This window comes from Pleurodeles waltl, chromosome 4_1, assembly GCF_031143425.1.
Source record: "Pleurodeles waltl isolate 20211129_DDA chromosome 4_1, aPleWal1.hap1.20221129, whole genome shotgun sequence".
NCBI lineage: Eukaryota > Metazoa > Chordata > Amphibia > Caudata > Salamandridae > Pleurodeles > Pleurodeles waltl.
Window position 1 is genome coordinate 131663935 of NC_090442.1, and position 26062 is coordinate 131689996.

At 46.0% G+C, this 26062-nt stretch overlaps 1 protein-coding gene across 3 annotated transcripts in view; it reads left to right on the top strand.

Annotated features, from left to right (window-relative positions):
- The window catches only part of LOC138287452 (cystine/glutamate transporter-like), a 171454-nt gene that overhangs the window by 50089 nt on the left and 95303 nt on the right, over positions 1 to 26062 (top strand). For all 3 annotated transcript variants that reach the window (XR_011202219.1, XR_011202220.1, XM_069227881.1), the window contains exon 5: positions 2091 to 2190. Coding sequence is in view for 1 of the 3 variants with exons in the window: in XM_069227881.1 (XP_069083982.1) it covers positions 2091 to 2190 (100 nt within the window). In the remaining 2 variants the exon portion in view is untranslated. The remainder of the gene's footprint in view (positions 1 to 2090; positions 2191 to 26062) is intronic.

Below are 26062 nucleotides of genomic sequence, written 5' to 3' on the forward strand. Positions count from 1 at the left end.
GCATATCTGTCCTGAATGCTACACCCAGTCTGCAGCTGATGAGACTGCAATTCTGTTTTGGTCATGCATTTCTACCCTGTGTCCTGGCACCGCCACAGATCAAAGCTCTCTCAATATCTCCCCCAAAGATGTCCTTGTTTGTGAAGCATCGCTTTGTATGGGAATCATGTTTGGCTTATCATACTGTCACTGTCAGACCATTAACCCTCCTGGAACAAAACCCAGTTAATCATTAGATAAACGGCTCCTGACCTCCTGGTTCTGTGATTAGCAGTGAGGGAACTTCTACCTTTAAAAACTGGCGTCCAGTGGCAGCAGATCACTAGGAAAAGGCCTGAGGGAATAAACAGGCCCTCCAGGTTTGAAACATACAAATCTCTTGACGTCGCTCTAGCTATATTAAGCATTCATAAAATAAATTATTAACAATAATTGATGAATATGGGCGCAAAAACAATCTCAGACACCCAGCAGAGCTATCTCATGGGTGACAGAAACTCACAGGTCCTCGCTCTAGACAACGGAACTATTAATCTGGATACCAGAACATACTGGCTAAAGCATCACATAGCCGTGGTTTCCCTCATCTGACACCCACCCCGTGTTGCCTAAACTGAGTCTCTGGCTCAGCTGTACATGGTGTGTTTTAACACCCACAGGTATCACCTGTGATCTCAGTCCAATACACCAGCAATGAATGCAAAAGACTGGATAATTTTGGCTCAGCAGAGCCCCACCCAGTACATAAATGAGGTCGTGTCAATGCTTCTATGTTACTAACAGGGAACAGTGGTAATTCAAACAATCATTCATTAATTATTGAAACGCTCAAGATCACTAGAAACGGATTATGTAGATCAACATATTTGTTTTAAAATAGTTAGTTTAAAATACCGATATCTAGTGCAAGTGATATTGGTAACATCACCGAAGATAATCAAAAGCAACTAAGTTTATAACATTAACTGTGACTATAAGAATATTGCTCATGGTCCAGTACTTACAATGCGTGGCTGCTTAAACCTAACATGCATCTAACAAGTGAATTCCCCACAATCCACTACGAGTCAGCAGCAAGCTAGGAATACCTCACCTGACTCCCAACTTCATATTTGCCTGTCCACGCCCACCCCCCACACAACTCATTTGCTTTCACTCTTTTCCTAGTGTGTGTTTCATTAATCCCAACTCTGTGGCATTGGGAGGGGTGACTGTTGTTTGCATACCACCTCTTCCTGCCGCCTCAGTCAACAGACCTGTGTAAGCACATCTGTCCAGTAATATTATAAAGAAATTATGGCTAAAGTTATTGTAAGTTCTAACGTGCATCTGCTGCAGAAAGGGAGGACTTTTTGTCTCCTTTGTGTTATAGTCTGTAAGTCTTAAGATATTTGTACTTCTGTTATTAGACTAATGTGCTTAGAAATATGACCTGTGCCTTGTTAAGTGAAATATACTTGCAGCTGTAGCATTCAACATGGCAAACACTTACCGTTAATGCAGGAAACATATCAGATTAATGGAAAACCAGTTCATTACCCGCCATCGCTGTTCATAGGTTTCCCAGCCACAGCAATATAAGTAGGATCTGACAACAATTCTGTATCTGTCAGGACCACCCCATCTCTGCTCTAAAGAGTTGAAGAGACATCTCTTTAAAGTACACTACACCATGCTGCAGTAACGGTCCAGAAATCAGTTTCCTCTCAGATCACTCGTTGAGTGTTTCCATGCTCTTGAACATGTACAATTCTACTGTATATGGCTAGGTTTGTGCTATCCAAAAGTTCCACATACATACATACTTACATGGTAAACTGTGAGTTAGTTTAAAGTAAGTGTATCATGCCTACCATCAGAACACTTCAAAGAAAATTGGATCTATTGAGAAGGACGAATCCAAAGTCTTCTTTGTACCATTTGCACAGTGGATGAAGCAGAAAAAAAAGGGGAATATGCTATTCTCCTGCCTTCACATTTCACTAGACATTTAATTTGCATGGCCATGTAGATCCTCTCATGTATTACATATGACCTGGTAAATAACTTACACACCTAGAAGTATGTTTCTTAAGTATCATTCTTTTCAGGACACAATGAAAATTTCCAGGATTCATTCAACAGCAACTCATTGGCATTGGATAGACTCCCCCTGGCATTTTACTCTGGAATGTTTGCTTATGGTGGATGGTGAGTGATTCTAATTTATTATGTGCGCTAATCATATCACATGTTCCTTTCTCAATGCTACCATTTGAAGAGAGTCTTTGAACTTGTGTTCTAAATATCATAAAAGCTAGCAGCACGACCATCAATGCACATGAGCTGCATAGTTCTCATATTCTTCCTTTCCTATATCTACAAAGCACTTGCACCACCAGGACTCTTACAATTTATATGTGATCTTTAGAAGGCCTCAATTATCTCTTCTTTCCAATGTCCCACACCACAGGGAACTTTCATAGGCAAGAACAGATCAGAAAAACATGTGGGTTGTACAGGAAACATTCTAAAACACTTCTATCAGCTCTTGCATGTCTTATGTACACTTTCTAATTCCACATTCAACTAGGTACGTCCTTGTATAGATTTCTAAGGGGTGACACCATTTTAGTACATAATACAATTGTGTGAAGGTATCTCACGCATCTATACTAGTATGTGCTTTAAACTTGTTATTCCAGAGTGGAGTGAGAGCGAAAAAAGGTGCAAATGATGGCTTGCTGGAGGGTATCTGCTGGCAACAGAGTTTCCCTGGAATGATGCATAGAACCCTTATGGACACAATGTCTCAACTGATCAGCACTAGGGTTTTTCTGAGGTAACATTGAGCATTTTCCGTAGGATCACTTTGGTCATGGGCACTCTGAAGCAGTGGACCTTCTGAAAAATAATAAATGCTGCTTGAAGCCCAGTTTACCAGAGTCCTGAAAGGCAGTGAAAGAATGACATAACAAGCTGCTGCTGTAGCCCACTCTACCCACTGTGGGAGAAGGGTATGAGTGGGATGTGCTTTGCTTCAGGGAGGGTGGTGTATCTTAAACCTAGCATGCAATAAAGTGGGTGCATCAGGTCATCGCTCCCATGAAGTTTAGAATTGAATGATTAGCAGAGTGCCATTATCGAGCTGAGAAGTGGCGGACCCTTACAACACCTGACATGACCCTTTCATCATGACCATTTCATTTGCCTCACAGCCCACTGTACTTGCACCATAGAGACCCCATTGGAAAGCCACCTTGCAAGAGGGCCGATTCTCTGATCAATGATAGGTTTAAGCAAGCATAAAAGTGTAGTACAATTGATGTCAGAGGTGAGTAAGATCTAGAGTCTAATGAATCTGAAAATGAGTCAATGGGTGTACCCGATTGTGAGTGATTAATTGGTGGTGACAAAGTTCTTGTCCAGCAAGGTTTGATTGAATATTCTTCTGTAGCTAGCAAAATTCGTCTTGCTATCTCCCCACCTCCAAATGAGAGAGACTTTGGATAATTAAATCTGAGTGTGGCACATTTCAACCAGACTGAAAGTCATACTGGAACAACGGAGGAGAAACCACAGATGATGGTGAAGTCCTCTTGTACATACAGCCCTGCAGATTTCCTTGGCTCTCAAGTAAGCATAGGTTTGAAACAAAGTCCCAATTGTGGGCAGGAGGAAAAGACTGTGGCTGTGAGCCAGGCATCCCCCACAAATTACCTGGAAATAATTCTAATTGGGTAATGATCAAATGAACCAGACACTATAAAGTAATTCATTTTATTTAAGTATGTGATAAAGAAACACCTTTCCTCGAAGGATGACCACACAAGAAGTCCTCACTATAACTTTAAAAAGCTTTATTTGTATATTAATGCATTGTTTGAATGCAGTATATGTAAAAAAGCATAATTGTAGATGTACGTGCTAAGGCAAGTAAACTGTTGTCTTGATGTTGCCTCTTCAGTCCACCAACAGGCACTCTGCACTCTTACAGATCACTTTTAATATCTGCTTTCTTTCTTTGTGATTGTATTTCCATCTTTCTCATAGTCCTTCTTTTATTCTTTTGTGGGGGCATGCATCACGCACTGCAGCAAGGGACTACTGGTCCCAGAAACTCTTGAGGACTAGGAGTGGGTGAAAGCAGGAGTCCCCTGCATCCTGCATTGCTTTAAAGCGCTTTAAAGCGCTTTCTATCTACCCGCTGCATGGAATGCAAGTGGGCCATGCCTGGGCTAAGCCCTTGCCAAGGGCAGGTCTTTCTTTGCCTGTCATCGACCCAAGGAGCCTGGGCTGCGCCTCTTCTCATTGTTTGGCATCTTTTGGCCTCTTGGATATCTTCTTTGGGATCACACATGAAGGCCTTTCCGACTGTCTTGTATTATTATAGCTAATGTGGCAACAGCATGTTTGTGACTACATACAATACACCCAGATTTGTATTGATTTAAGTTGTGAGAAGCCAGAACATGGGCAAATGCAAGTTGGGGCCATCCAATTACATTAAAGTTAACAAATCTACCCTAGATGGTTTCATGGAGTGGACAATGGGGGTCATAGATAAAGAAATGGACTTGTGCTTGCTGTCAAAAGCCTTAATCTGTCCATACATACTACTGTCACAGACTTACCTTCATAAAGCTCAGAGTAGATGCCCTGAATGCATGTTCACTAATAGACAATGTCCCCTCGACCTGCCCTCCGCAAACGTAACCGATTCTCCATAGCCAGATCACCCCCTGCTAAACACAAGATATGTGGGAAACGGTGAAGAGCCAGGGATGTTGTGGCAGAGCAATCAGTATTGTAACCTTGTGACTCTCCTAGCCCCCTCAACCTCTATATAATGATGTTAATGATTTTTCTACTCGGATGTCTGTTTCATTTAAATCTGTTTTAACTGCCTGCCTCCTCCAGGCCATTTACTAGTTATTGAAATAAAGCTGTCAGATGTTATGGGGCCAGGGATTGGTGTACGTAGTAGGGAAAAATCTGATACCACTTTCGCTACTATGGCCATACAGAGTATAATTCCTGATGATAGTTATACAGCCCCACTGCACTCCTGTACCCGCCAAATGCAACCCGTACCGTTATCTGAGACCTCCTCATCCAAAACAAATCCCAAGCTCCCACACCAATTCCAACTTTTGGCTGATTATCGAAATATGCCAGCCCTGAATAGTACTTTGGGCAGGGGCGTAGCTTCAGGGGGCTTTTGAGGTGTTACACCTCCCTGATAAATGTATTTTCTGGAAAACAGTTGGGTACAGATGCTTTCCTTTGGGTATGGTGAGGTGTACAAAAACACAAACAAACCCCCCCCCCCCCACACACTCTTTCCCTCTCTGCTTTGAAAGTGTTCAGAAATTTTGGTTATTTTACAAAATATTGTGTTTTCTTCACTTAGTACCCCTGCCAATTCACATTCATCTCCCTTTCCTCTGCCCTTTTAGTCCCTCTCATGTGCCCTGCTTGTCGTATAATGTATTTTGACATTATACATCAGCGTGATGGTTGGGAAATCTGAAGCTCACCCCCCCCCCCAGTCTTACTGACCAAGCTACGCCCTTGACTAGGGGTAGCACATTCATTTGTTATTTATCATCTGCTGCATGCCCTTATGATTTTATCTTGACTAATGTCCTAGAATATGTGACAGAACAACTAGGTCCTAAACAACTATAGCCTAAATCACTACTGCTAAACAACTAAAAAGTCTCTACAACTAAGTACTGAACAACTACTGTCTAAACAACAATTGTGCCTGAATAACAATTGCCTGAACAACTAATATATATATATTCTAAACAACTAATAAACCATAAAAAACAAAAAGAAAACCTTGCCTTAAAATTAGTTGTTCAGGCAATTGTTATTCAGGCACAATTGTTGTTTAGACAGTAGTTGTTCAGTACTTAGTTGTAGAGACTTTTTAGTTGTTTAGCAGTAGTGGTTCAGGCAAGTAGTGGTTTAGACCTAGTTGTTCAGGATGTTTCCCAATGTCCTAGACTACAATCCCAAGTGCTTGACAATACTGAACAATTCATGAATATGGTTGCACATTTGGCTACACTCCAGCGTCTGACACAAAGCCTGTTTGTTTCCCGACATTCTGTTTGTCCGACGATTAGGATGGGTGGAACCCGTGGCCATGGAATTTGAGATGAATTGTATTATTGTCAGTTTGTCAGTTTAGCCAATCCCCTTTGTTGCAGGGGAATTGATACAGTCATCTTACTTGGTCACAGCTTGCGAAGCAAAGCGGAGGTATTATCAGTGAGATACTTTTACAGAAATTTAGGAAAGAGGTCTGGGGCCCCAAGGGAGCAGACCACCTCCGAGTTGGAACAGGGTGGATTTTATCACTTCATATGTGTTAGCTAGTTAGCAGAGGTATGCACCCCATCCAAGCAGGAACCACAATCCTATTCAGGATAAGTCGGATACACACTAAAAGTTGACCTGTGTTCACCCTCTAGTAGCGTGGCACAGAGCAGTTAAGCTTAAATTAAGAGGAAATGTGTAAGGCTTCAAACAGTAAGACAGTAAAAACACCACACAAAAATACACCAATCCTTCTTAGAAAAATAGATTGTAAATGTATGAGTAAAACAAGACCAAAACGACCAAAATCCAATATGAAGTCAAGGTAAGATTTTTTAAAGATTAAAGCACAAAAGTACAATATGGTGCTTAGAAGCATAAAGGGTAAACCGGGGCTATCTAGTCGCATTAGACCGGGTGAAATCCAAAAGTTCAGGCCGATTGCAATGAAGCATGGGTTGGATACAATCCCAGGTTAGTCCGCCTGAAGTTTTACCTTCTCAAATTGAGCCAAGAGTCTTGTCGTGGGAATGAAGTTCACCTGGTGCAAGGTCGCTGGCAGTGGTTCACAAGCACGAGAAGTCGGCCGGGCGTCTCAGTCGAGCTAACTGTAACCTTGCAGTCACGAGCGACAATGGTGCCTGTGCAAAGAGACAAATTTGTGTTGGTTTGCGCCGATCCTTCATAAAAGTGACGCGGTTCCAGCACGAGCAGCCCTGTTCGCAGTCATGAAGAGCCCAAAAACGTGATTTGGGGAGTCACAAAACCACTTTGGCGGTCCAAGGGCTGGAGGGGTGCTTCTTAGGGGTTAGGAGCTTGTAGAAGGTGGGTCCAGGAGCTGTTGCAGGAGTGTTTTATGTCCATGAGGCTTCAGAAACAGGAGGCAAACCAGCAAGCCCTTGGAGTCACGTTGGTTCTCGGATGGAGACATGTAGGTCCAGTCCTTCCCACTCACAGGAAGGAGGGCAGCTGGCAGCAGGTCAGCTCAGCAGGAGTCTTTGATGTCCCTGAGATTTCAGAGCAGGGGTCAAGCTCAGTCCAAGCCCTTGGAGAAACTTCACATGCAGGATTTCAGAAAACAAAGTCCAGTCTTTTCACTCTCAAGGCAGAAGCAGCAGGCCAGCACAGCAAAGCAACAGGCAGGTCCTCCTCAAGCATCAAGCTCTTTTCCTTGGCAGAGGATCCTCTTGATCTGGAAGTAATCTAAAAGTCTAGGGCTATGGGCACACTACTTTTCTGCCTTTGAAGTAGGGAAAATTCAATGGAAAGTCTTTGCAGTGCACAAGACCCTGCGTCTTCCTTGCCCTGCCCCAGACACACACTAGGGAGTTAGAGACTATGGCCCTCATTACAACCCTGACGGTTGGTGATAAAGCGGCAGTAATACCGCCAACAAGCCGGTGGTAAAATAAATGGAATTTTGACCACAGGGGAAACCGCTAACACAGACAGCCACTTTAACACACCGACCGCCAGAGCGATAGCAACAAGCACCGTGGCGGTAACCGCCAACAGCCAGGCGGAAGACAAGGCTCCGCCCACTGTATTACGACTGGCCTATCCGCCACCTTTTCCGGGGTGGTTCCAACGACATCAAAAGCATGGCGGAAACAGAACACAGAAGTCAAAGGACTCATCTCTGGACACTCAGGAAACAACCACGATGCTATAAAGCCCGAATTGCAGATCTTCCCCATGCTGGTGTACCTCCTCCTACACCAGGAATACCAACGCTGACGACCACGGTGAGTAGTGCCTCCTAGCACACAGGGGAGGGGGAAGGAAAAAGAGAGTGACACAAACATGCAACACCCCCACCCCCACCCCCACCCCGAACACCATACACACAAACAGATGCAGTAACATTACATATTCCCCCCGTACCCCTCAGGAATAATGCAAGGACAAAAGGAAGTGATTAAAGTGAGTGTGACAAGATAATAATCCAAGAAAATGTGCTCAAAATTCAAAACAGTATTTACAGATATACAAATGGGGGGACACTGCCCAGGCCATAATGTCCGTGGGCCACAGGGCCGCATCACATAGGCCAAGGGCCTATCCTACTTTTGAGAGAACACCTCTGGGGCAACAGGTCGAAAATACACAAGCACCTCAGGGGAATGGGGGGGCACCTCAGCCAGAAGATGGTACAGCGCCAAGTGTCCTGGAGGGGGCAACATGCCCACTTCTTGGTCCTGGGGAGTGCAAAGCCACAGTCTCTCAAGTGGGTGGTTTGGCCACTGCTTGGTCCTGGGGAGTGCAAAGCCACAGTCTCTCAAGTGGGTGGTTTGGCCACTGCTTGGTCCTGGGGAGTGCAAAGCCACAGTCTCTCAAGTGGGTGGTTTGCCCACTGCTTGGTCCTGGGGAGTGCAAAGCCACAGTCTCTCAAGTGGGTGGTTTGCCCACTGGTTCTGGAGGGGGCCTTGTCCCCAGAGTGCTTCATCCTGGCAAGGAGGAGATGAGCGGATGGCTTCTTCCACTGGTTCCGGAGGGGTTCTTGTGCCCAGTGTGCTTCATCCTGGCAAAGAGGAGTTGAGTGGATGCCTTCTTCCACTGGTTCTGGAGGGGGCCTTGTGCCCAGTGTGCTTCATCCTGGCAAGGAGGGGGGGAGTGGATGCCTTCTTCCACTGGTTCTGGAGGCGGTCTTGTGCCCAGTGTGCTTCATACTGGCAAGGAGGGGGTGAGTGGATGCCTTCTTCCACTGGTTCTGGAGGGGGCCTTGTGCCCAGTGTGCTTCATCCTGGCAAGGATGCAGTGAGTGGATGGCTTCTTCCATTGGTTCTGGAGGGGCTGTGTACCCTGTGATGCAGATTTTTGGGAGTGAAAGGTCACAGTTTCTCACCTGAATGTCATACCCACAAGATTTGCAGTGGCCAGGATACATAACACTCCATGGAGGCAGGACTACAATCCATCCGCTGGCAGCGGCGGCTGCACAGTGGTGGCAGTGCCGGTGCTGGTGTCGGTGCTGCTAGTGGTGCGGGGAGGCTCCAGCCCTTCCCCTGCAGCCTCGGACTGCTGCCCACTGGGGCTGCTGCTACTGGCAGTTGTGCTGGTGGCAGTGCTGTTGGCGGTGCTGATGGCGGTGCAGGTGGCGGTGCTGCCAGTGGTGCTGGTGTCGGTGGTGCCAGTGGTGGGGGGAGGCTCCAGCCTTTACCCTGAAGCCTCGGACGGCAGCTCACTGGGGCTGCTGCTGCTGGCAGTGGTGCTGGTGGCAGTGCTGGTGGCAGTGCTGGTGGCGGTGCTGATGGTGGTGCAGGTGGCGGTGCTGCCAGTGGTGCTGGTAGGCTCCAGCCCTTCCCCTGAAGCCTCAGATGGCTGTGTAGAAACCTAATTTTTCAGCACCCATTCAGGATACAAACGACCGTTAGCCAGCTCTTCTAGATAAACATAATGAATTTATTAGGGATAGAATAGAAAGACATGTACATGGAGGATGCTCTGTACTAGTGTACACTCGAGCAGCCTAATACAAGGAAGTAATACACGATCTTTTATAGTATTAAACCACAAACATAATTCAACTTCTTATTGGTTCTTTGGCTTTGACGTATGACTACTTCTCCATTATGGCTGAGGTCGTTTTTCATATCATACCATATATAGTAACAAAAAGCATAGAAAAGGATTTTACACAAGGTGGCCTACGTGCCTAATATCACATGGTCCATCTTGTGACAGAACTTGAGAACATCACGTACTCAGACTGGTACTTTCCAGAAGGGAGATTGCTTCAGCTAGCATGCAATGACGATGATATTTCCTGATGGCTGTTCAGAGGGCAAGCCTTGCAACATAATGTGTTCCTAGCAGTAGCGAATTACATTTGTAGGCCTCTTTACTTAATGCTAGGCCTGTGCAGAGATTGTCATTGTGTATCACAGGGGCCACTAGGCATAGCATCCCTAAGAACTGTAAAATGGGATTCCACATTCCGCCCTCTGATACTCAATGACAAATCTAAGGGTCATGGTGTATTGCTCTCATTTATACCTCTTGCTCGTCCCTGTTGTCATCCTTATATCTTTTTCTTTGATAATGTGTGTGTTTCTGGTGATAGTTTTTTTGTTTTTTTTTGTTTTTTTTTCAAGAGTAGGGCCAGGAAGGATGGACAAACTGGACAAACTGGTATGAGCACACATATCGTTACCAGTGCCACGATCGCTATCGCTAGTACCTCTACCAACCAGGTACCCCAACCCCTGAACCATGCTGCTACTCGATTCAGCATTCCTCCGACTTCTCTCCCATCTCCCACTTTCCCAGCTCCTTCTTCTACCTTTTTTATATCCTCTATTTCCTTTCTTATATTCCCCACGTTGGTGTCCTCTTCCTGCGCACCCCGCCAAGTGTTCTCTTTTCCCCCTTCTGTAATTCTGTTCTATGTGCCATTTTTGGTAGCACGAATGCTAGGTAGCAAGTACCTTGCCAACCTGCTGGCAATTTTAAAAAAATGCAGATGTCCCACATATAATAAATATTCCTTTGGGAGGTGTCAGGCCTATGGACAAGCCTGCTGTGTCATTTCTTTTGTAGTCCAGGCTCAATGTTGTATTGCAAATACTATGTCCCACATCAATTCTGTGTTTGCTAGTGTCTGCGTTACCTCTTGAGCATTTGAAACACCATGGTGCCTTTATTTCTGTATCTATGGCCAGGCATGGTATTCGTTGTTCTGAGCCATGATCCCTTTCAGTGTAACCCTTCCCTCTTTCTGTTGTAAATGCATTCAATAAATTCTCTTCTTCTTTCTTTGGATTCTAATCTCCTACACTTCTTTCTTCTCCTTCTATCTTCTTCCTTCAATTTATTTGACACTCTTTCTACCAATTTTCCTTGCATATCACCTACATAAGGTTCATCTTCCAAACCATACTCATCCCTTTTTCTCCTCATTTCTCCTTTGTTTATATTTTCTCTTATTCTCTCCTTTTTTTCTTTTCCCTGTACTAATTCCTTTTAAATTTCCCCCTAACATATTATCTAATATGTTACATGCCACGAATTCTGTGAGGGGCATTTAAGTGTAATTTCTTTTCTCCTGGCTAGTGGTCGGTAGGTGGGTACATATATAACAATCAGACACATTTGCTAGTTCTTTGTACATTGATACCATTTGCACAAATGTATTGTCCTTATAATCTTCTCAATCTTCTTTCCATTTTGTATATTTCACCCATTTTGTTTTATCCTCCACCCTCTCATGTTATTTTGAGATATTGTTGTTCTCACCACCTGTTGTTCTTTCACCTTGGCCTTTTTTGGGGATGTAGTGTTCCTGGGCGAGCCATGGAATATGTATGTCGTCTTTATATAATATCATAATTGTTGTTGGTACTATAGCTGCTACTGGGGTGAGTAATGCTGTGACCACCACGGGCCACTTCTTCTGCTCCTTTTTCTTACGTTGTAATCTTAAATCCATGTCGCCTTATAGGGTGTGGTCGGATGTGGCTAGCACTTGAAACCAGTTCTATTGGTATGTAACCTTTGGTACCTCCTTATTCCTGTAGGAGTGCCACACGAGTAGTCTATTCCTTCTGTATATTTTCGGGGCGACGTTGAATGCTATTTGACACTTGTAGTTATGCAGAGTATAAAGGGATGAATCCCAGTGTCCAGTTCTAAGGGAGTTGGGTGCGATAGTCCCCTGACCCGAGGGATGGCCCTTTTGTCCTATTTTTGCTATATTCCTACTTGGAAGAGGCACCTCCCAATGGGGCTACAAACCGCACTGATCCTAGTGACCAGCCGCTTCCGTAGGACTAGGATCTGTACCTCTTGGCGCAAATTTTTCTAGCAGACTTTTAGTATTCTGTTCATTTATATCCTGATGTCTTTAATACTTAAGTGGCCTTGCTTGACTCTCCGACTCCTGTGGAGAGTAGCACAAGCAGTTCTGAAAGAATATCCTGGTGTCTTGAGGACCCGCTTGCACCCTCCGACTCCTGTGGGGTTGCAGCACGAGCAGTCCAAGAACAATGCTCTGGTGTACTGGGGAACCCGCGTACACTCTCCGACTCCTGTGGGAGTGTAGCACAAGCAGTTCCGTCAGTGTTGGCTGGTGGCGCTTGTTGAACGAAGGTTGTACCGCTGTGGTGAAGGTGGCATTACTCTCATCGGCAACTTTGTTGGCGGCTGGTCGTCCTTTGGTCCAGCGGCCTTCTTGGTGTGTGAGGTATGGACCCAGGATGTGATGCCCTCACACTTGACTGCTGTGGCTGTTGTCAACAGGACTTGGTATGGTCCCCTTCACCGTGGTTGAAGGCAGTGACGTCTGGTGTGGCCTTTACCCACACCCAGTCTCCAGGATGCAATTGTGTTCCGGTGGTGTACCTTCTTGGTGTAATAGCAGTGGATCCAGGAGGTCGGTCCCTCCTACTTTTCAGGAGACCCAAGCCCAATCTCCCTGTTGGAGATCATTTACAGGTAGTGTTGTCCAACCAGGAAGGACCTGCAGCACCTAATGCTGAAGGTAAGGCAAACTGCTGTCAAAATGTCTTATCAGACAATAACTTCTCAGCACAAGACATGTTCATAGGCCAGTCAAACAGTATCTCAGTCGGTGCTCACTTTGACAACTTTGTCAAGGGTGCCTTTCTTGGCCAATGAAGCAAGCGGTAGTGCATCAATCTAGAACCACTCAGCAGATGCACAAAATCTTATAAAGGGACATATCTGACTTGTTTATGGGGTAACTAGCACACTCTTAAACTCAAATAAACACTAAAAAAATAAATAACAATTACACTCAGTAACAGTGGAATATTCACACAAACTATTTCACCAAACAAATGGTGATCCAAAGGTCAGGCGAAAACACATGTTACACTGGTATACAGCCAGTAAAAAAATGTTAACATAGCATTTTATCCTATTATTCTATTTCAACATCCAGAATATCTGCATCAATGCTGGAAGGGTTGGGACTTTGCAGGCATCAACGCCATCAGAAGTCACTTCCCCTTTCTCGTACAAGTGTGATGTTCTGAAATGCTGATGTTCCTTTAAGATATTATATTTATTTTATTTATTTATATTTGGCACCCTCATCATCAGAGGTATATTACTCATAGCTGTATTGCAGTACTACATAGCACATCCTAAGGTAGTAATAACTCTATCCTAATATAGGTATTTTCAATACCAAAAACCAGTTTGGAGAATATTTAGTTGCAATCTACCAACACATGAAGGCAATCCATGTGACTGCGCTCATTAAGATGTACCACGGAAGACTCCCATTAATTATGAAAACATAAAACGAAACATAGACAGACGGATACAGAAACCACATCTTCTCGTCCATGTTCTGAAACCTAGGAAAAAACATGGATAGAAAAATACTCCTCCTGCCGCCAATTATATTCACATATATATTATATTAAAATTGACTGTAACATTCAGCTCTACATTTATTTTACATTTCTACTTGGAACGTCATGGTAACATATCGCAACAATCCGTGGCTTTGCCCTTGGAGTCATGCCCAGAGTCTGTGGTTTTCAGAAATGGGGAAGGTAATCTTAACTGCTACAATTTAATATAGGGACGGGACCTGGCAGATAAATGCATAAAATAAAATACCATAAAAATAAAACACATTTGTGACAAATGTGCTGCATTTTTTTTTTTTCCATTCATTGCCCTTTTGACACCCTGGTTGCACTCACATGACTTCAACATACTACATGTACTGCAGATGTTTAAACATCCACTTGTGTTATTTTCTTTTAGCCTCTCATTAAGTGAAATCGATCATTCACTAACACGTCATGTGTAATCATTATTACTGCACTAATGTGTTTATTTTAAATATCAATACACCTTAGTAGAAATTTGCTATTACATCATTAACTCACTCTACACCCCAACAACAACCCACATTTTTATATATCTGTTATTTCCTTATATTATTTACAATTCATCACATTTAACACTTCTTTTAATTTCTATATCTCTTCTTTCATTGAACATGACTAAATTATTAGTATGTACTCTATAGAGCTATGAAGAAATACACAACCAGGGGTATGGAACTACCGTAAACAAATGCCCAGCACAATTCTTCCAGAATGCTCTCTCATCAGATGCAAATATCTGCAGAAGCTCGAAAGCCAAATTTTGTTTTTCCTTGCTTTCAAAATACCTTCACAAACAATGTAACTAGGAAAGAAACATTCTGCTAAACTACCATGATATTTTAGGTGTCATTTCTTTGAAGCATCATTTAGTAAAATGTGCGGATGCATGGTGGTATTTCCAACATTTATATTCATAACAGGAAAAATCAATGTGACCTTTTCATCGAAGTTACACATTGCCATAGTAGTTCCTGGCATGAACAAAACTACTTTGTGCCAAAACTACTTTGTGCCAATATTCTTCGTATGGAAGAGCAGAATTGTGTCACTACCACTGAAGCCAGTCAATAAACAGAGAGACAGAATTCAAATAACAAAAGATCTGTGATAACCAGTTTATGGCAGAATTCTCAAAGAAAATCACAAAGTGCACCCATGGTATCTGTTCCTGCATTAGTGCAGATTTACAGCTTTTATACATGAGCTAGCATTTAATGAGGCAGACCAGGAAATCGAACTCCTAGACAATATTTGTAAACACCATTTTAGCAGGAGGAAAATATGCATGTCTTTTTACAGGACAAGTAGACTGATGACACAAACTGTCCCATGGACAATTTAGACATTTTATAAAATTCCACACTCCTGACAACATATTGTTAACTGCTGCAAATGAATCCTCTGTTCCCTCCAGACTAAATTTGTTCACTGTAAGAATTCTGGCAACCTTTGCAATGGTCAAATATTTTTAAATGTAATCCCTACATAAGAAAGTTCTAATTTGTTGTACACCTGTGGTTCCTAACCTTTTTACTCCTGGGGACCACCAGTGAAACGTTACTGGAAGCCAGGTACCCCCAAGCAATTTGCACAATTTAAATTTCAAACATGAAATCATTCTTTTTATATTGAAAAAATATGCAAACATTTTAACATTTTATTGGAAATGTTGGTGCTGCATCTTGGCGACCAACTTTTCAATTTTTAACCATAAGTGCCTCTCTTCTCTCCCTATCCTTTTTGTCACATGTAATTAATTTTTATTATAGCATCTCTCATACCAGTGTAGGTGCTGGAGCACTTTACAGCACTTTAAAATGAAAGACTGGGAAAAAACAGCTTTCTAATTTGTGCTATGCAGTTGGCATGCAGCTCCTTAATTGCAGTTCATAGCTCACTGTGCTAGATTACTATTATGAACTGTACAGTAACTAAAGAATCTCTGTGACAAAAGCAGTAACCCACTGTGCCATCCACATAAAATACTGTTTTTTTTTCATGATACACATCCTTTGCAGCCTGCATATTAACCATCTGCACTATCTTTCAGTCAGAAATGCCACTGTCCAAAACTCTCATTCCTCCCCAGCAGGTACATTAATCACTGGAGTTATCTTGACGCTTTTATTTTCGTTGTACAATGCTCTTTGCAGTGCTTTTAAAGCCATTAACAAGTAATAAAGTCTGAATTTTGTGTCTTATTACGTGTGATAACTTAACAATTAAACTTAAATTTTCTACAGTGTGTAAGCATGTTACAGCCATCCCTTGTCTACTTGCAAACCTTTCCCATACTCAGTCTAGTGCCAAATGATAGTGTAGTAATTGGAGTAGTGGTCACATATTTCATGCCAGTGTATCGCCTTCTTACAATCCTCCCACAAATCTCATGGTACAATAATGCTAAACATATTGCTGAGCACCTCCTTCCACATCTTGATGTTATGGATTGTGTGATGTGCATACATGGACATATCCCATAGTAAATTGTGTGATCCCTCTCGCCCCTTGCCAATACATTTTTCCATTTCATTTGATATCTGTTCGTACTTCTGTTCATGTTTTCTAATTGCGTTAGCCACTTCCTCTTTACCCTGGCTATGGAATAACTGTCTAATTCTTTCACGTTCTCTTACGTTTTGCTTTTATTTGTCACTTCCTCATCCATCAAACGCCATGCCAGGGTGCGGCTTTCACGTTCCGTCTCTGCCTGCTGTTGTAGAGGCAGCTCAGAGTGTTTGGTCCCTGTTGTGGTGCCCTCACGCTGTAGTGTATTTCCCAAATGTCTTAAAACAAAATCGATGTTTTGTTCCTGTGACTGTGCACTTGTCACAGGAAGAGAGCTTGACAAGCCCCTATTATCTCTCCTTTTTTTTTTTTCTTCTTCGTCCTCCAATCTTCCCTGCCCTTGTCAGCCCCCCCACCATGTGGAGGAAACCATTCTTCAGTTCAGTTTATTTATTTATTTATTTTTTATCCTCCACATACAGGACAGCCCCACATTTAATGGACATCCCATATGCAACTAGCATGTAGGCAGCATTGTAAAGCACCACACATGTCCGCAAAGCCACAGAAACACTACTGTCAGTTTCCTTGCAAAGTCAAAGTCTAAGTACAGTAGTGCCTATAGGCCTTCTTTCACCTCTATTTGGTACGCTGGACTGTCCTTGGGCTATGTTGATGTGTCTCTACTTTGCCTTTACTAAGAGGGTTCCTCGTGACTGTCTTACCCTAGCCTTTTGTTACATAACACGAAGACAATTACAATCGTTCCAGAAAACAGTAGGATGTCAGTGTATTTTTTTTACACCGCTCATACCCCTTGACACAGAAGGGATAACAATGGGTATATTCACACACGCAGCCTCTCTTTGCCAGCCGCAATTATTGATTAGTAAAAGCAGGAAGCAAGCCGGTCTGCATCCATGCCACAATTTCAGCCAGCCATGTCCACCTTAGCTCACACAAAGTTTGAAATCAGACAGTACCCAAGGTGCTAGTGACGGCGTCCACACTGGCGTCCTTTGGGGTGAATCAAGAGATGACAGAATAGTCAGGAGGGACAGGGTGCGGCTGTATGATATTGGAAGCTGGACCAGATCCTTGGCCAGTGACACACAGATAATGCAATAGCGGTGAACAAGTCAAGCAACCACATGTGACGGCAGAACCATAGACAAGGGTCACAGTACAACTAGCCCTGTGGGGTGATCCTACTCCCACCCCTTGTATCAATATGTAGTGAGTGCAGGTGGGGGTTTGTACTGTGTGATGTTTGCAGATTAAATCAGTCAATTGTCATAAAAATCTGTATTATGTCTCCCAGGAGTCCACCCACCTAGTCTTAAATTTTCTAAAAATTCTTATCCTAAATCGCAAATGCATGAAGTCAAAATAAATCACAGTACACCACCTTGTTGTCAACCCTTCCTTCATCAATCAAAAACCACTTTCGCACACACACGTATTTATATCTCAAAAACCACTTTCAGACACACACACGTATTTATAGCTCAAAAACCACTTTCGCACACACACGGATTTATACCTCAAAAACCACTTTCGCACACACACGGATTTATACCTCAAAAACCACTTTCACACACACACGGATTTATACCTCAAAAACCACTTTCGCACACACACGGATTTATACCTCAAAAACCACTTTTACACACACACGTAATCAAACCATCATCTATAGTTTACACCATTTCACATGAGTAGCCGATAGTTCAATATGCCATAAGCATTGTTCAAAGAGCTGCAATATCACAGGAAACAGATAACATAACAATTTTTTAACACGACAAACAGAGCCTGCCTGCTCCACTGGAATGAACCACTATCATCCAGTTACTGGAATAAACCACTATCACTCCTATACACATAGACCCTGGAACGGACCACTACCATTCCATTTCACATCTGGGCAACGCCCTTTTACCACACCCTCTCTGGCCAGAGTTATCCGCCCCAGCCCCTCCGGCTGGGGACTGCAAACAGCGACTCGCGCTGTGTTCTGAAGCAACACCACTAGTTGGCTCTATTCCTCGGACTTCTTTTTTTAACAGTAACAAGCTACATGAAATACAGGAAGCTATTCTAAGTATACAGCTGCAGCGCAGGGAAGAAGGAAATGGTGTAATACAATGGAAGGACCAAATTAACACAGAATGCTAGCAGCCTGCGGACGGTTATAGTTAACTATCTGAATGTTTTCACGAGGTGCATTATCGGAGCCCGCAACAGAAGACAACAGAGGAAGAAATGCCCTTGGCATGCCACCGGAGACAGAGAAGAAAAAAAAGATGTCATTACAAAAAGCTGGCTAAGGGGTACGGCAAATAGAAATATTAACCATAAATGCATAACCACTCTATGCAGGAAACATATTAAGGAAACACCCCAGTTACCTCCCTGTTTCGCAATATTTACACCGAAAACACAGTAGAGCAAACAGCGAGAGCAGGACCACGAAGCAGCAATAGATACTCACGACAGCTCCAGCCTCCGTCGCAGGAGGGGCCCTGTCCAATGGGTCAGCTGTCGCCCCAACTGAAACAGGAGCCGGGCTGAAGGAAGCTATTCGCTGAACGAGACCGCAATTCTCCACCAAATGTAGAAGCCTAATTATTCAGCACCCATTCAGGATACAAACGACCGTTAGCCAGCTCTTCTAGATAAACATAATGAATTTATTAGGGATAGAATAGAAAGACATGTACATGGAGGATTCTCTGTACTAGTGTACACTCGAGCAGCCTAATACAAGGAAGTAATACACGATCTTTTATAGTATTAAACCACAAACATAATTCAACGTCTTATTGGTTCTTTGGCTTTGACGTATGACTACTTCTCCATTATGGCTGAGGTCGTTTTTCATATCATACCATATATAGTAACAAAAAGCATAGAAAAGGATTTTACACAAGGTGGCCTACGTGCCTAATATCACATGGTCCATCTTGTGACAGAACTTGAGAACATCACGTACTCAGACTGGTACTTTCCAGAAGGGAGATTGCTTCAGCTAGCATGCAATGACGATGATATTTCCTGATGGCTGTTCAGAGGGCAAGCCTTGCAACATAATGTGTTCCTAGCAGTAGCGAATTACATTTGTAGGCCTCTTTACTTAATGCTAGGCCTGTGCAGAGATTGTCATTGTGTATCACAGGGGCCACTAGGCATAGCATCCCTAAGAACTGTAAAATGGGATTCCACAGCTGAAGCACCATGGTTGGTTTTGAGCACTCAGATTCTGTCACAGCACCAGGCCTCCTGTCCCTCCTGCCTGCAGGGGCAGGCCCTTTGCCCTTGCCGTGTGGTGGTGCCTCCTTGCCCTTGACGTCTGGTGGTGCCTCCTTGCCCTTGCCTTGTGGTGGTGCCTCCTTGCTGTCTGGTGGTGCCACCTTGCCCTTCCCCTTGTAAGCTGGTGGTGCCTCCTTGCCCTTGGCAGCTGGTGGTACATTCTTGCCCTTCCCCTTGGCAACTGGTGCAGGCACACTGCCAGTGCTGATGGGTGTCTCCTTGGAGCCTCTCACACCTGCAGTAGCTGCCGAAACTATAGTCGCCGTGGACTGGGTGGCTGAGGTGCAGGCCTGGGTTCTGCCCACCCTGGCACGACGTGAAGGACAGGGGTAGGGGTAGGGAAGAGGTCAACGGCAGAGAGGAAAATCTTCTTAGGGACAATGGGGCGGGAAGAGGGCGAAGGTTTGGAAGTGGAGGAAGAGGGAGTGGTTGTACAAGGTGTCTGCTGTGTTTGGGTGAAGGTGCATGGGCTGGATGATGTTGTGAGGTAGATGGCTGTTGGGTGTCTGAGCGCTTTTGTTTGTGTACTTTGGGAAGAGGGGGCACAGACACAGTGGGAGAGGACATATGGGACGTGTGCGTGGATGTGGGGGCAGTGACTGCCAGTGAGGGGCGTGTAGTGATAGGTGTGATGGTGATGGAGGCAGTAGGTGTGGATGTAGTGCATGCAGGTGTGAGTGGAAACGCTACTGGGAGGGAGGTAGACTGCGAGGAGGAGGGGGACACAGTGGAGGCAGTGGATGTTGTTATGTCAGCATCTGGATGGTGTTTGTGTGAGTGTCTATGGGATGATATTTGGTGCTTGTGTTTGCCAGAGCCACTCCAGTGTGTTGTCTTGGGTGCTTGTGTTTGCCAGAGCCACTCCTGTGTGTTGTCTTGGGTGCATGCTGGTCTGAATGTGTGCTTGGGATAGGTTGGGGTTCAGGGGCATGGGACTGGGCAGAGGAAGTTGGAGAGGGAGGCTAGAGACAGGAACAATGGCTGCCATCAGGGAGGAGGCCAGAGCCTGGAATGATCTCTGTTGGGCCGCCACGCCAGAGTTAATGCCCTCCAGGAATGCATTTGTATGTTGCAAATGCCGTGCCAGGCCCTGGATGGCATTCACTATGGTTGACTGCCCAACAGAGATGGATCTCAGGAAGTCAATAGCCTCCTCACTCAGGGCAGCAGGGCTAACTGGAGCAGGGCCTGAGGTGCCTGGGGCGAAGGAGATGCCCACCCTCCTGGGTGAGTGGGCACGGGAAACTCACTGAGGGGCTGCTGGTAGGGCGGTGCAGGTACGGGGGTGGAGGCTGTACCTGTAGTTGGGGTGGCCACAGAGGTGCCCGCCACCACTAGAGAGCTTCCATCGGAGGAGGTATCACTTTCAGAGCTGTCCCCTCCTGTCCCCGCCGTGGTGCTCCCCTCGCCCTCCGTCCCACTGGTGCACTCACCATTGGTGGGTTTGGCATCATGGGCCATGTGGGACGCAGCTCCCTCCGTCGCCGGTGCCTCTGCTCCTCCGTCAGATGATGCTGATGCACAGAAGGACAGGATGACAAAACAAAAAGGGGGGGAAGAGACAGAGGATACACTTGGTCAATGTCAGCAACAACACCACCGTTGGCGTACACAACACACGGGACAGCTCTATGCAGTAGGCAATGCACTAACAGTCACAATGCTAGTCACCAGGCCATGGACAGTAATACCTAACACCAGTTGCAGCATACCTGAGACCCACAGAGCCCTGCCCAGTAGTGGATACCCACTAGCTTGTTTGGAGGTGGAGTTCATCAGCCCCTGCCCAACATGAAACCTACCCTGCAATGTCCGGCCTGGCCTAGTGGCACCATCAGGCGCACATCCCACACCCAGAGACCACCCGAAGTAGTATTTTGGGATCTGTACTCACCCCCTTGTGGCTGCTGTGATGCCCTCAAGTGCCCATCCAGCTCCGGATAGGCCACCGCCAGTATGCGGAACATCAGGGGGGTATTGGTTTGACAGGCACCCCTTCTTCGTTGGGAGACCATCCCCATCTGGGCCTCTGCTGTCTTCCTTGCCCAGCGTCTCAGGTCCTCCAACCGTTTGCGACAGTGGGTGCTCTGCCTGCCGTAGACACCCAGGGTCCGCACGTCCTTGGCGATGGCACGCCACATACCCTTTTTCTGATGGGCGCTGACCTGCAGACAAATAAACATAGAAAAAGGTATAAGTCATACCATCCGGCCTGCTACACTCATGGCCCACCACAGCCCTCCCATCCCCTTACGCAAAGACATTGCCCAGCATACATGCAGCACGCTGCCCAGGACCCCTCAACCACCCCCCCTTTACACAAGGCCCTCACATACAGCACTCCATGCATTCATTCCCCATGCATCCTGCTCACAGTGTACTCACCTGTTGGTCTGGAGTCCCATACAGCATTCCGTACTGGGGTAGGACCCCATCGACTAGTCTCTCCAACTCAGCAAAGGTGAAGGCAGGGGACATTTCCCCAGTGACACGAGTCATGGTCGGTTCCAGACACAGGTCACAGCAGCACTTGTGTTGGTCCTCTCCTGTTGAAGGTCAGGTAGCAAGTGATTGATCAGATAGAAAATGGCAGTCACTTCCGTGGGGGTGTGTACCGTTACCGCCGGCGTACATCACCATTGACTACCGTAACCCATAGGGCCCAATATTAACCAATGAGGAGTTGCATGACGGTACTCGAACGCCTCCCGCAACGGCGCACAACGTCAGCAACATTACCTCATTTCCACCTGTTCATCCACACAGGACTGGCGGCCGCCATTTCAGGGTGGGGCAGGCCATGGTACCTAACTGCGTCACAGCACACGTAGGCACATTTTGGGGATAAACGTCAACATACTGTTTCTGTCACAACATGCTATGCACTGTACATTTAGGAAATGTTGAAAACTGACCAGATGCGCATCGTTTTGCCCCCTAGATTACAATCGCTGCAGATGAATAGGAGATGGAGGCATCCGCCCGTGTACAGGCCCCTGGTTGACTTGGCAACAATGGAGGACAGGCACATTATCCTCACCTACAGACTTGATAGGGCCACAATCCGAGAGCTGTGTGCCCAATTGGAGCCAGACCTGATATCAGCTATCCGTCACCCCACTGGGATCCCCACCTCTTGTGCAAGTCCTACCTGTGCTCCATTTCTTGGCAACTGGCTCCTTCCAAGTGACAGTGGTCTTGGCAGCAGGAATGTCACAGCCAATGTTCTCAATAGAGCTGACCTGTTATCCCCCAGGTGGAGGATTTGGCCACAGTGAAAGCTGATTTCTATGCAATGGGACATATCCCAAACATCATTGGGGCAATAGATGTTACACATATTGCCTTCCCCCCCCCCCCGGAGAAATGAACAGGTTTTCAGAAATTAAAAAGCTTTCACTCTATGAATGTGCAGATAGTGTGCCTGGAGGACCAGTACATCTCCCATGTGAATGCAAAGTATCCTGGGTCTGTGCATGATGCCTTTATCCTAAGGAACAGCAGCATACCATATGTGATGGCGCAACTCCAGAGGCACCGGGTATGGCTAATAGGTGAGCCCATGGTCCCCACCCAGTGGATGTTGGTATAAGGGTATAGGGTTGGCCCTAAGGGTTAGTGTCTGGCTAACTGGATCCCTCTATATTTACAGGTTACTCTGGTTACCCCAACCTCTCATGACTACTTACCCCAGTGAGGAAGCCCAGGAAAAGGGCAGAGAAACGTTACAATGAGGTACATGGGCGAGCAAGAAGAATTATAGAGCGAACCTTTGGCCTCCTGAAGGCCAGATTTCGGTGCCTCCATCTAACAGGTGGTTCCCTGTGCTACTCACCCAAGAAGGAGTGCCAGATCATCGTGCCATGTTGCATGTTGCACAACCTTGCCTTACGTCACCAGGTGCCTTTTCTGCAGGAGGATGAGGCTGGAGATGGGTGTGTGGCAGCGGACAACAGAACAGCAATCATTCAGCAGTACTTCCAGTGACACACAGGTAAGGCACTGTAACTTCACCTACCATTGCAGTTTTGTGTTGTAAATTTTAACTGACAGACTGGTGTTCCCACTACTATGGTCACTTACTGTATCCTTTGACATGTCTATTCATAGATATTTGTGCCCCACCCTGGCTCCTGGGTAATTGACTACAGCAAACTACAGGTCATACCTAAGTATACATGACTGTACAGTAGAATTGCAATGTTTACAGATTGTGAAACAAATACATAGTTCAATCACTTGACAGACTCAATACTTGCATTTTTTATAAGGATGTTTATTCATGTGCTTATAAGTGGATGGGGTATTGCTATAGGCTGGGGGGTGGTGGAGGAGAGTACAGGGTAGAGTCCAGTCTATTTGTGTCACAGGTGCATTGTCCAAGGGGGCATAGGAAGTGGAGCAATGACAGTTCAAGGTGGACAGGGTGACAGAATGGGACACAAGTGTGACAATCAGGAGAGTCTTATTTCCTGGCGGGGGTCTTGGCAATGTTCTCTGGCTTCTGCCTGGATCGCAGGGACCGTTTGCGGGGTGGTTCTCCTTCTGCAGGGGGTGGGGTGCTGGTGGCCTGTTGTTCCTGTGGTGGGGCCTCCTATCCACTAGCGTCAGCGGAGGCGGAGGGCTGTTCATCGGTGTGGCTAGTGTCAGGGGCCCGTTGGTGTGCCACTGCCACCCTCATGGTGTTGGCCATGTCTGCCAGCACCCCTGCAATGGTGACCAGGATGGTGTGGATGTCCCTCAGGTCCTCCCTGATCCCATGTATTGTCCCTCCTGCAGCCGCTGGGTCTCCTGCAACTTGGCCAGTATCTGGCCCATCGTCTCCTGGGAATGGTGGTATGCTCCCAGGATGTTGGTGAGTGCCTAGTGGAGAGTCGGTTCACTGGGCCTGTCCTCCCCCTGTTACACAGCAGTCCTCCCAGCTTCCCTGTTGTCATGTGCCTCTGTTCCCTGAACTGTGTGCCCCTGTAGCGGTGGACACATTGCTGATTGATGTGTCCTGGGGACAGAGGTATGGGCCCGCTCGGTTGGTGCTGTGGTGGTGTTTCCTGAGGGGGGGAGTCTCTGTGGTGGTATGGGACCATGCCTGGGTAACCGACTGTCCGGAGGTTCCTGATGGGCCAAGTTGGTCATCCTGATCCAGGCGAGCAGAGTTGCTGTCATCACTGTGGGCTTCTTCTGTGGGGGGACTGGATGTTACTGGCACCTCCTCTCCAGTGACGTTGGGTGTGGGACCTGTGGGGATGTAAATGCAGTGTTTTTGTTTCTGCGTGTGACATCTTTTGCATGCGTGTGTTGCCCGTATGGTTGTGATTGCCCTGTCAGCTTTGCCTTGTGTGAGTAGTGATTTTGTGGGTTAGGTGATTCTCTCTAATGGGCATGCTGTGGTGATGGGTGTCCATGCAGGTCTGTGATGGGGGTCCACAGATTGGTCTTACATGCAGGGCTTGGTTTTGGGATGGGTGGGTTGTGATAGTGGGGTATATGTGAGGTGGTGGAGTGATGGGGGTGAGGGTAGGGGTGGGAATTTGTGATGGCATGCAGGTAGGGTGGGGGATATAGTAGTAAAGATTTGACTTACCAGAGTCTAGTCCTCCTGCTACTCCTGCGAGGCCCTCAGGATGCATTATTGCCAAGACTAGCTCCTCCCATGTTGTTAGTTGTGGGCTTAGGGGTGGGGGTCCACCGCCAGTCCTCTGTACAGCTACCTGGTGTCTTGTAACCACGGAACGCACCTTCTCCGGTAGGTCGTTGCACCTCTTCCTGATGTCATCCCTTGTTCTTGGGTGCTGTCCCACGGCGTTAACCCTTTCCACAATTCTCCGCCATAGTTCCATCTTCTTAGCGATGGATGTCTGCTGCACCTGTGATCTGAATAGCTGTGGCTCTGCATGGATGATTTCCTCCACCATGACCCTTAGCTCCTCCTCTGAGAACCTGGGGTGTCTTTATGGTGCCGTGCAGTGTGCGTGGTGTGTGTGAGGGTGTGTGGGGTGATGTATTGGGGTGTGTGCTGTGAGGTACGTGGATGGTGTATCGGTGATGGCGATCTGTGGCTCTAGTTGTGTGGGTGCTCTTGCTGTATCTCTTTCTAGTGGCAATTTTTGTTGGTCGTAAAGGGATCTGGGTAATGTGTGTGTGTGTTTTATAGTGGTGTGAGTGTGTGGATGTGGTGTGTGTATGAGTGTCAGGTGTGTGTAGTTTGAATTGTCCAATGTGGTGTTGTTTTGTTAGGTTGTGTGTATTTTGAGCGCGGTGGTATGTACAGCCAATGGTTTACCGTTGTTGAATGTCCGCCACATTGATTCATGGGTCATAATGCTGTGGGCGTAGTTCTGTTGGCGTAACGGTGTGGGTTTTGCTACTGCCAGTTTATCACTGACCTTTGGGCTGGCGGACTTATGTGTGTGTCTGTATAGTGGCGGATTGCTATGTGTAGGTCATATATGGGTAGCGGTATACCGTCGCAGTCTCGGTAAGCGGGATTTACCGCCAATGTCATAATGAGGGCCTATATTGTGAGGGCAGGCACAGCCCGTTCAAGGGTAGGTGTCAGGTCCTCCCTC